The sequence below is a fragment of the Mustela erminea genome, chromosome 14, assembly GCF_009829155.1.
Source record: "Mustela erminea isolate mMusErm1 chromosome 14, mMusErm1.Pri, whole genome shotgun sequence".
NCBI lineage: Eukaryota > Metazoa > Chordata > Mammalia > Carnivora > Mustelidae > Mustela > Mustela erminea.
In genome coordinates, this window is record NC_045627.1 from 65,263,589 (window position 1) to 65,275,262 (window position 11,674).

The window sequence follows — 11,674 nt, forward strand, 5'->3', positions numbered from 1 at the left end:
CCTGGAGAAGCAAGACGAAGGGCCTGGGGTTTCCATTCCCAGTCCTTGAAACCTGGAGAGTAGGACATGGCTGGACTTGCCCACCTTGCCATGTCCACTCCAGGCCAGGAGGCTCCTGGCCCTGTGCCTACACCTACTCCCCCATGAGCAGCCAGGACCCAGGAGGAGAGTGTGGCCTTTTCTTGTTGCACTTTCAGTGCAAGTCTGGGGTCAAGATCAATGTCATTCCCTCAGCCCCAGGGAAAAGATGAGGCTCCCAGCTTGGCAGGGTTGGGACAGAGGAGTCTAAAGAGGTCTGTATCTTGGGCACAAAGTGTCGGGGGAAACTGAAAGTAAGGGAGGCTCACACTGACCAAGTGGCAGCCAGCTGGCGAGGGCTGGGACACAGGGCCTTGCCCACCACCTGACCCTACCCACCTCCAGGCATATGAGGCTCCCACCCTTCCCCACACCCCAGATGCACTTGTGGGGGGACCTCCTCTGCCTCACAGCAGGTCCCACCACTCATTATAAAAGGAGACCAGGACATACCCAGATTACTGGTCCCCTACTGATGCAGTAACACACTTAGTGGTAAAACAACAAAGTTATTACCACACAGTACTACTGTTTTGAAGTCTGACACAGGTCTCAGTGGAATAAAACAGGTGTTGGCAGGGCTGTGTTCCCTTACGAAGGCTCTGGAGTGGAATCTGTTTCCTCGCCTCTTCGGGTTTCTAGAGGCTGCCCACATCCCTTGGCTGGTGGCCTCCTTTCTCTATCTTCAAAATCAGAAACACTGCATCTCTCTGACCTTCCTCCTGTTGTCACATCTCTCAGTGTAGGTTTTCCACTTGGAAGGATTCATAATTAGATTGGGTCCACAGATAATCTCATTTCAAAATCCTTAACCTTAACCACATCTGCAGTGTCTTTGGCTGAGCACAGTCACATATTCACAGGTTTTAAGGATCAGGATGTGGACATCTTTGGGGGACCATCTTTGGGGGACCATTATTCTGCCTACCATTCACGTGGTCTGGCCATGGACAACTCTGGCTCAGGGATAGAGTGACAACAGCTGGGCTTGGGGCAGAAAGTAGGCCCATGGGCCCTTCTCCTCCTCCTCAGGACCATGTGGCAACTGGGTGGTAGTTTTGGGGTACTCAGTTGCTAGACAGGATGCCAGTTCCCACCAGGTCTCCAGAATTCAGTCTCCCTTTCCAGCAGAATGGGGCACAGGGTGACACGCTTAGTCAGAAACCAAGTCCAAACTTTGAAGTACCTGGAGAACTTTCCAACACACTCTGCTTAGTTTGTACTTAGAGAACAGCCCCAAACTGGGCAGCCTTTCTCAAGATGGAAATCCCTCCATCAGCTCTTCTCCTGGGCTCCTGAGTCGGACTGAGCAGCCAAGAGGATATCACCTCCAGAATGGGTCTCTCTGGAAGGTGCAGACACGCTCCCTTTTTATCCCAACTTCCTGTTGTCCTTACCAGGTGGTGGGACCCGGAGTTTACATGGATTGAAGGTAATGTCTGGAATTCTGAATCTCCTGGGAGGAGGAGAAGGCGCCAGGAATGGGGTCAGGTTTCTGTTTTCAGACACAGAAGTCGGCACTATCCTTCTCTTTGGTTCTGGGGGCTTCCTGTGTGTGGGAAGGGGTTAACTGGTCAAGTTACCCCATGACCCACTGGTTCCCTCTTGTAACCCTGGAGGCCCTATTCCTCTGGTCCTGGAGAGGCTGCTGAGCAGGCCAGGACCCTGAAGTGGGAAGCAAAAGGAGAGGAGAAACAACTTCTACATTTGGCCGTGGACCCTCCAGGCTTTGGGTTTCTGCCAACTCTGACCCTTGCTGGGTGTGAGGGCAGACACTGGGGGTCCAGCCCAGAGTAGAACTGGTGGAGCTTGTGAGTGGGGGCCAGAAAAAGCCCTGGGGGCCCAGGAACTTGCCCAGTTTATTCATTCCAGGCCCCAGCCAGCCACACAGCCCTGGGAGTAGCTCTGAGGAACTCACCCCTCCCAGAGGCTTCTGGGCCTTTGATATGAACGTCTCTGGTTGGCACTAGGCTGTGTGAGGCCCCCGGTACTCCTTCCCCAGTATGACCATGCAGGTGGGGCCCCTAATTGGGACTTCAGGGTTCTGAACTAGGGTGTCTACTCTGAGGCTACCAGGATCCCCAGACTAAAAATCAGGCCAACGAAGGCCGGCTCTGGGATTCCCATTACTGACGGAGAGGCAGGACTCAGCACCTGTACCCAGCCTTGCCTGCCAGCCAGTGTGCTCCAGCTTGAGCCCATCTCTGAAGCTTCCAACCCCCACCCCCCAGGCCAGGCTTTTCTAGGCTCCTCCAACAGAGCCACCTTCTCCTGCCCTGTGCCCATCATTCTTCATGGTTGGTGTGCCCGAAACTTCTTCCCCACTCCTCTCTTCCCCTCACCAAATTCTCCATCCTGCGAGGTCCAACCTCTGAGCACCATCCTGGGTCCCTCAGCAGGACCTGCTCCTATCTGCTCTATCAAACTAAGCCTCTTAGCCGGACTCCCAGTCCTCCGCACCTGGCCTCCTCCAACCCGGCAGAGGCATCCTCTCCAAAGCATGTTTAGTTGTCCCCAAACTGGCAGGCAATTTCCCTGCCAGCCGCCCCTCCCTTCCTTCAGGCAACCTTCTCTGACTGCCTCAGCACTGTTGGTGGCATGCAAGTCACCATTTGGTTGTTCTTAATGAGTCTCATCACCTCTGTTTATGTCCTAATAGCTTGTTCCAGGGCAGGGCCGAGCGCTGCTGATGGGGAGACAGGCGCTCCTAATGCCTGACTCCATGAATTCTCCCCTTACCCATCCCCCCACCCCCTTCTGAGCTCAGGAGCTGACTCAAGCCAGCCTGTCTGGAGAGCAGTTAACCTGCCTTTCTGGGCTCCCATCTCCAACCCCACCCCGGTGGAAGGCAGGCAGCGGCTGGGACAGCTCACAGAGACCAGGCAGTCGGAATGTCAAGTGCACTTTACTGGGTCCCGGGGCCTTCAAATGCTGTCCTTACAGAGCCTTGGTGGCCCCCTTCCCACACCTCCGGCTGCAGAGGACGCAGCTTGGGGAGGGAGTACATAGGGCTTAGCGCATTCTCTGGCTCCACAGGGTCTTGGGGGCGCTCAGCCACAGCCGTCTGCCCCTACCCTACAGCCCCCATCCGGCCCCAGCAGCCAGAGCCTCCTTGGGTAGGGAAGAGGGGGTGTCTGGGCCTTCAGCATAGGAAGCTGGCTTCACACCAGCACCTGTTCTTGCTTAAAATGGGGCAAGGGGCCACGCACAAACTCTACCAGGGGCAGTGGTGACATGAAGGACAGCAGTCCGCTCTGTTGAGGAGAGGGCCGGGACGAGCCTGGCAGCCAGCCTTACCCTTTCCCTCAGGCCCAGGCGGCTGAAGTGGTGAGGCTCAGTCCACTAAGGCTGGAGCCAAATACTAGATGGCTAGGTGGGGTGGCCAGTCTGGTGTGGCGCTCCCTTCCCTGGAGCCGTGGGTCACCAGTCGCGCTCGGCTGGTTCTCGGTAGGGTAGGCCTAAAAGCCTGAAGACATCCTTCTCTGTGGGGGTGGGCAGCACTCGGCCAGGCCCCACCTTGAGGCCGTGGGTGTCCCGGACCACAGAGGTGCTGAGGGCATGCTCTGACAAGCTCATGCCCTTGGTCTTGGCCAGAGCCCGCATGGAGCGGTTGAAGTGGGCAGAGCCAGTGAAGTAGAGCAGGGCGCAGGCGAACTCGCTGTAGGGCACGATGATGATGTCCAGCCGGCGGTGCCGCCGTCCCGGCCCGGGGAGCTGGCACACCCCCAGGTACTTCTGCTGCTGGCCGTTCTCCTCCTGGCTCACCAGGTCATCTGTCAGGAACCCTGGCGCAACATCAGAAGGCCGCTGGGAGGGCAGGGAGCCAGGTCTCTCCTTTTCATCCCTGGGTCCTCCATTCCCAGCTCCACGAATTGCTGGGTGACCTTGCCCTCTCCGGGCCTGCCTCTTTAAACCGCGCAGTCATCCCTCCCTGGGTCCCCTGCAGTGTCTCAGGCAGGTGAGATGAACCTCGACCTGCAGGTGGTAGTGAGCACCTGTCACTGAGGGAAGGAGCAGTGGACTGTAATGGCTCCTCCCTGTAATGGCTCTGGCCACCAGGGAGAGGTGGCATTCTCACTGAGCAGCGGCCCCCGCACCCCGCTTCCTGCCTAGAGCTTGCGACTCTGAGATGCTCCCTCCCGGGGGCCGCCCTCCTTGCGGCGCCCGCTCGCACAGAGACAGGGCTTGTACCTTGGCGCCGAAGGCTGTCGAGGAGAGGATTGAAGATGCCCTGGTGAGACCGGCCGTCCGGGTGGGTGAGCAGCACGTCCACGTCCCCACAGCTTGCCTTCCCCCGGCGGTAAGAACCACACGCCACACACAGCAGCCCGGGGCTGAAGGCCTGAGCCGCTTCCCGGACCTGGGAAAGCACAGGGAAGGCCTGTGGGCTTCAAGCCCTGCAGAGAGTTCCTCTCATAGGGCAGCGTGAGAGACTTCCCTGACCCAGGAGCCCACACGTCCAGCTGATGCCCCGAGCTGATCCCCGGATGGAGGGTACAAGCCTGAGGGAAGGCCTCAAGGAGCGATGGCGGAAGCCTACCCTGGGGAATGGCACTCCCCTGCTTTATTAGGACAGAAGAGAAGAAAATGTGCTCCCACCACCTGAAGAGTGATCTAAGAGGTGTGAACTCAGATTGTGAGGGAAGGCACTGATCTTTCCTCGTAGAGTTCTTTAAGAGCAGGGAGACACACCTTCTCTCGGCTCCAGCCCCAACTCATGTGCCCAGGTCTGTCCACTTAGGACAAAGGGCCAGGTGCCTGGAAGCCCTCTGCCAGGTCTCAGCAGCCCCAGGCATGGATCTGAAGCTAAAGGCAGAGTGTGTGAGTTGGGGCTTGAGACCTGAGCAGGTGGCGAGCAGGGTGCCTCAGGCCCAGCCCTCGGCGGAAATAGAGCCCAGAAATACAGCGGTACCTACAGTAAAGGAGAAGAAAGAAAGCAAAGCGGGAGGCAATTCTGAGCCAGTGCTTACACCCTTACTTGGAGGAAAGAGGCTCGAGGCTTGGAGAGGGAGCCAAGAAAGAGAGGGCTGAGGGCTGAAGGATCATCCCTCACTGAGGGAAATAAGCCCATTAGCCTCTAACCCGGCAACAAGGAAGCCTTTCATATGCAGACAGCCTCCACGCCTCTCCCCCAGGACACTGGGATTTCTGGGACCCTGGATACTTTGGCCAGGACACCTCAATTCTCCAACAGCCCAGGCTGCTAAATCCCTCACTCCCTTCTTGAGCCTCCCAAGAGGACGGGAGGAGACCTGAGAGGAGTAATCTCATCAAAAACTCCTGAAGATGGACCCCTTGAACGCCAGGTGGGAAGCTCCCCGCTGTTCCAGTGGGCTGGGGGCTGGAAGCTCACTGGGACATTCTCCACGCCTGGACACAGTGGCTGAGTGACAGTGCCATCACTAGCACCAAGGCCTGGTGATGGGTAGACAAAAGGGCCGTCCATCCACCCTGTGCCAGTCTCATAGTCCCACAGAGGCTGGAGGCCTGGAGTAGAGCTGGAGACTGATTTCAGCTAAGGTGGGCCAGGGTCTCCATAGAGTCCCACCTTATCAAAACCGGATTCCAAAGCAGCAAACCTTGCCCAGCAACCAGCTCCTAATTCTGACCCCAACTGAACAAATGATATATGTAGCCCCATATATACCCTAGTCTGTCTCTCTTCTTTTTTATTTTTACCCTAGTCTCTTTCTAATTTAGGTTTTATATGAATTTAATTCCTAACACAACTTTAAATCAAACCCTAATGTTGGCCAAACCTTAATTAAAAGCATCCAATACGAGGAAAACCCTACTCTTAATTCAGGCCTAACCTTAACTCAACTCAACCTAAGCCTTCCTCTGACCCCAGACTGAATGGAACTGGCACTGTGCCTCTACACCAACTCTAACCCAAACTCTGAACCAGCCTCAGGTTGTGCGGGAACCTTCAGAAGGACTGCACATCTGGAGATAGAAAGCTTTGTACATTTGCACAAATCTTGGAGACAACGAGTCCATAGTTTTCATCGGGTTCTCAGAAAAGTTTGTGAATCAAAGAGCATTAAGAACCTCTGCCCTGACCCAGCCTCACCTAACCCAGTTCAAACCCCAGGACCTTCACGTAGTTCTGACCGTAAACCGCCTCTAATCCAGCCCTACCACCATTCTAGCGCACAAGCCCACGCTAACTCTATGCTCATCCGCAGACCTGGTGTGACAGCCTTCCCCGGCACAGCCACCCACCCTCCCAGCTTCAGTCTCAGCGGGCCCTTTCCCCATGGTCCCAATCTCTGGTGTCTCACGCTTCTTATGCCTGGCGCCTCAGCTGAGGACATTATAGCAAGGCCTGGCTCTCCTCACTGCTCTAGGACATCTGCTTACTGTCTGCTCAATCTCTGTAGCCTCCTCCCGGGGTATGCGCTCCAGGAAGTCCTCATAATGCTTCAGGCCAATGGCCTGCTGGCTAGTCAGGGAGGCCTGGTCGCGGATATCTTCTAGCGTCCGGAAACCCTAGAAAAAAAAAAAAACAAGCCAAATGAGGAGGCTATGAGCAGTCAGGACCACTGGAGAGGCAGGGACTGAGCACATATGCAAGGCTTCCATCACCTCCAAGGAAGGCCTGAGGCAGGATCAACCCCAGGAGTGGTTGGATCAGTAATCAGTGGGACTCAAGAAAGGTAGGGAGCATGGGAGACTCACCCCAATCCAGCTTGCCACAACCCTAAAATACTGGTTCATAAGTCTATTAGTCTGGGGGATTCTGAGCATTGCCAGGTTGGGGAACCATTGATCTAGATACTCAGCCCTGAGCCCTGGTCTTCTCAGAAAGGCCCTTGCTGGTCTGAGACAGAGAAGCACACTTCCTATCTCTCTGCCTCCATCACAGATTAATGCCTTGAGGCTATCTGGCAACAGGGCAGTTCTAAGAGCAGGAAAGGGGTCTACATGAGCCCTCATGCCCTTGAAAAGTGGTCTCCCTATAGTCCTGGTTCATTCCCATCAGAACACAAGGTATGAGAACTGTGGGCAGGACCTCTGAGAAAGCAAAACTGAAGGGGGTGCAGGGACATGGGGTGACCTGTTGGTACCACATCTGTGCAGTTTTGGTTCCAGCTCCCCAGATGTTGGAGAAGAGCTCCAAGACAGGCACGCTCTCACTGATATGGTCCAGCTTCCGCAGATGCCCACTCTCCAGGATTTCTACGATCTTCTCGGCCATTCGCTTTCCAATCCCGGGGATACTGAAGGCCTCCTGGGGGAGGAGGAGCCAGAGGCAGGAAAAGAAGAATGAGAAGATGGGAGGCCTAGAGCCAGCGGTAGGTTAGCAGATGCCTTTAGCGGGTATCTGAGTAAATGCCAGCTTGGTCAGTTAGCAGCTCATGGCTTTGTAAAGTCTGGGCACAAGTGAAAACGAGAATTTTGGATGGGATGGGTTGGGTCACTTGTCTTTTGATTCTCAGAGGAATGGAGATCAGCACAGAAAGTAGAGAAAAGGCAGCAGTGACCACACGAGTCACCACTGTCATGGCAACAGCGAGAGCGGGGCGTTCTGCTGCTCAGGTCCAGCACTGCAGGGAGCACGGCATTTGGTCCTCCCAAGAGCCCTGGAGTCCCTCACTAGTCTAAGTTACTTTTCATTGCTCAAAGGGTTTAAGTAACTTGCTTAGAACCACAGAGTTAATGAAGGATGGGAACCAGAATTCAAACCCTGGTCTTTTGGCCTCCATAGTAAACTTTTTTTTTTAAAAGATACAAGTATCGGGACGCCTGGGTGGCTCAGTTGGTTAAGCAGCTGCCTTCGGCTCGGGTCATGATCCCAGCGTCCTGGGATCGAGTCCCGCATCGGGCTCCTTGCTCCGCAGGGAGCCTGCTTCTCCCTCTGACTCTGCCTTCCACTCTGTCTGCCTGTGCTCACTCTCGCTCACTCTCTCTCTGACAAATAAATAAATAAAATCTTAAAAAAAAAAAAAAAAAAGATATAAGTATCTTTTTTTTTTTTTAATTTATTTGACAGAGAGACATCACAAGTAGGCAGAGAGAGAGAGAGAGAGGAGGAAGTAGGTTCCCTGCTGAGCCGAGAGCCCCATGCGGGACTCGATCCCAGGACCCTGAGATCATGACCTGAGTCGAAGGCAGCGGCTTAACCCACTGAGCCACCCAGGCGCCCCATAGTAAACTTTTTAAAAACTCTCTACTATGAGAAAAATTCCCATAGTAGAGAGAACAGTGTAATGAATCCCCACTACCCGTCAGCATCTTCTATAATTATCAAGGGACCATCGATCTGCTCTCATCCATCTCTCCATTTTAATTCTGTTGTGCAAGTCTCAAACATCATAAAATCTTAACCATTCCATCTGATCGCCACTTGTGACTGGTGCCCAGTAAACAGAAAGCTCCCCATCTCCCCGCATCCCCTGCACTGGCCCCCAGGTACCTGGTAGGAGGTGACAGGCTTGTGGAAGCTCTTGAGGGCATTGATGGCCTTGGCATAGCCCAGGGCCCTCCACTTGTCTCCTTGAACACTGTAGGCTTTGGCAAGCACTTCCAGCTTCTCTGTGATGTGGGGGTTGTAGTTGACCGCCTTCTGGCTCGAAGGCTGTGCACAGACCCATTTATCCAGGCCCTTAGGGGCTGGACTAGGCTCGGCATCTCCCTCGAGGGAGGGGGAGCAGTGGCCACTGATAAGGGCTTCCAGATCAGCTGCGCTAACCTGTGTCTCTTCCCCGTCACTGGTTTCATCACAGCCAGGCTTGAGGTAAGGAAAGAGAAGAGATGACAAATTCATGCCTCTGGCCCCCAGAAGAGCTCCTCAAAGGTGGGGGCTGAGTCTCCTAGTCAGACCCAGGAATGAGGATGGGTCTCCTGCATCACACCTGGGTCTCCTTAACTGTGGGGCCATGTTCCGTTTGGCTTCCCCCAGTGCCCAGCCCTAGACTCCCCAGTGATAGGTTGTAGATGTGGGCCATGGCAAATGCAGACATGATGATTGTTGGGCAGAGCCAAATGGCCCCACCATAAGAGACCCTTCCTCTGTCAGACCCTTCCTCTGGAGACTTTCTCAACAACCACCAGGCTATTTCTGGACCTAGTTCCCAGGGGGAGGGGGCTGTGAGGGCTGGGAGGCTCCTGACCTGGGCTTGGGTGCTCGGGGCCTCCTCTGTCCTCCGGGGAGGAGATACAGGCCTGGTGGGAGGGCGAGGAGGAGAGAGGGCTGTCCTGAGCACAGCCTCCTGGGCTCCAGGAGGCACAGAAGAGTCTTGGTCTGCCTTGCTGAGCTGTGGTTGGTCCAGGTACCTGCTGGGATGGTGATGGCAAGTTTAACACCCGAAGGCCTGGCCCTACCTCTGCTCCCAATCCTCTCCTCTGAAATCTTGGTTTTCTACTGTGTCTGATTAAGACAATGAAAGTTATTTTTAATAAGTCAAGAAGAGAGCCCAAGATGCTGCCAGGAAACACCTGAGGAAAGACAGGGGCCAGCCCACCTGTTGGGGATGTAGATGTTGAATCCTGTCGTGTCCACTAGCCTTTTCTCCTGCAGGCACAGGCTCAGCCAGGTGGACTTCACCAGCTGAGCACCCTGGGGTAGCTGGGGCAGTCGAAGGAGACGGAGGACTCGCTCACAGTCCATGCCTTCATCCACCACAATGTGAGTGACCCCTGGGGCCTGGGCAGCGCATATCTGGCCTCCATACTGAGTAATCTGCTTCTCAAAGAGTTCTGCCCGGGCTCGCCCAATGCCGCTGGGCACAACATGGGCCCGCAGGGAGCTCAGCCACTCTGTGGAGGGGACATCCAGACACCTATTGTCATAACTGTCAGATATGATCCAAATGAACCCTTTACAGTCCTGTGCCCCCAAACAATCATTTCCCTTCCATCCAGACAGCAGGCCTTCCAGGGATTCTGCTGCAGGCATACAGTTAATTTCCCATGAACCATCACTTGATTTAAGGGGCAAGGATGTTCCCTCATGTAACCTAGAATCCTGTTCCCTCAAGTAAACTAGAACGGTGTAGACACTGCTAGAGCACATTGTAGATATCCTGTATATCGCTTCATTTGACCATTTATTCTTTCAAGTATTAATAGACACCTACTCTGTACAAGGCATAAGGCACATATGTCTTGCCATTTCAGGCCTGGCTGCGAAAGAGATCCTCCCCTCCCCTCCCTGCCACATGAGCTGTTATTTATTTGTCAGCTTGGCTGCAAAATAACGTAACTCTGGGGACCTGAGTCTCCCACCCTTTATTCCTCTTCAGGCAACCTTCTAGAGAGTAAAAGATTCTGCTGGTCATTTCCTTAGGGACCAGAGAGTATTTTCTAATTGATGAAGGTTTAGGGGCGGAGTAGAAAATAATACAAGTGGCCTGTCAAAGACTGGGACCCAAGCCTAGTGCAACAAGGATACAAACCAACCTGCAGGCCATGGACTGGCATAACCTGCTCTAGTATCTGTTCCTTGACATGAATAGTATCGGAAGCCTGAGGGTTCAAGTATGTGAGGGTTCTGAGAGTGGATCTGCTCACCTCCTGCTTCTTCTCCACCTTCTTGCTTGGGTTTCTTTACAAGTGCTTTTGATGATGGACTGGCATGAATTTTCCTCCGCTTGGGAAATGCCTTCAAGATGCCCCCAGGGTCCATTGAGGTATGGCCAGATCCCGGCCTAATGGTTTTAGGTTTGATCAGGGCAACTGTCATGTGGAAACCCAGAACTGAGGTTACCCAACCCTTTGGCTATGAGGGTGGTGTCTCTCACGACCAGGCTTTGGGGGCAGTAGCTCAGTTCCCCAGGGCGGAGGGGTCTCCCAAAACCCAAATGAACTTCAGCAGTTTAGCGTAGCACTTACCAGCCTTTCAAAACCAGAGTACTGGGGGAAATAAGGGTAGAGAACGGGAGTAATGGAGAACTCTTGGGGGGTACAAATTGATACTCCTTAGAGGGGTTGCTCTATAAAGATTCAGTGCAGTGTCTGCCCTGCTGCATCCCACTTTGAAAGGGGCTTACCAAAGGGATGCCAGGCTAGGAAATGGAGCTACATCTTTAGAAAGGGCCTGGGCTCCCAAGAGGGTTGAAGGACTGAGAGAAATCTACATATAGACCCCACATGACCTTTCTCTACCCCATCACAGACCTGTAGAGGAAACCGTGGTGGTAGCGGGTGTTCGGGAGGCGGGGTAATGGTCTACACCTGCCCTGGTGGCGGGCCTCTTGTCACTGGGGTGCTCAGTCCCGCAGCTGCGGGGAGATGGGGCATGGCCGCAGCAGGTGTGGGGCGCCTTCCGAGACGGGAGGAGTCTCGGCCTCACAGCTGGGGGTGAAGACTGCCGGCAGCTGTGGGGAGCCCGCTGCGTCCGCAGCTGCCGCGCGCCGGAAACTCCCAGCTGGGAACCAGAAGAGGGCTGGAGTGCCCGGACCCTGCCCTAAGGGCCCCTCCCGGCCGCGGCGATTCGGTCCGCGGTGGGGTAAACTTCAGGCCTAGCGGGTCACCCACGGTGGGTAGCAGTAAACCACTTACCTGGGCAGCCAATGAGAGCACACGGAGGGCGTGGCGCGTGGGAAGTGGGGGGTGGGGAGGGCAAATGCCCAGAAGACCTTCCGGGTCGGCC

General features: G+C 54.8%; 1 protein-coding gene across 7 annotated transcripts; it reads right to left on the reverse strand.

The window, feature by feature from the left end:
* Positions 1-2,963: 2,963 nt before the first annotated feature.
* POLL (DNA polymerase lambda) lies at positions 2,964-11,663 on the reverse strand. 7 transcript variants are annotated; one of them, XM_032313810.1, is made up of 9 exons: positions 11,584-11,650; positions 10,594-10,758; positions 9,546-9,840; positions 9,195-9,357; positions 8,498-8,812; positions 7,139-7,312; positions 6,442-6,570; positions 4,270-4,438; positions 2,964-3,863 (listed from the first exon to the last, which is right to left on the reverse strand). In XM_032313810.1, exons 2-9 carry the CDS (start codon positions 10,706-10,708, stop codon positions 3,499-3,501), a joined length of 1,725 nt encoding a protein of 574 aa, XP_032169701.1. In that variant the 5' UTR covers positions 10,709-10,758; positions 11,584-11,650; the 3' UTR covers positions 2,964-3,498. The 7 variants fall into 7 exon arrangements, with proteins under 7 accessions (XP_032169701.1, XP_032169700.1, XP_032169705.1 ...); XM_032313809.1 differs by having other exon boundaries at positions 9,195-9,360; XM_032313814.1 differs by having other exon boundaries at positions 9,195-9,360; positions 10,594-10,730; positions 11,584-11,642.
* Between the last annotated feature and the right edge of the window lie 11 nt (positions 11,664-11,674).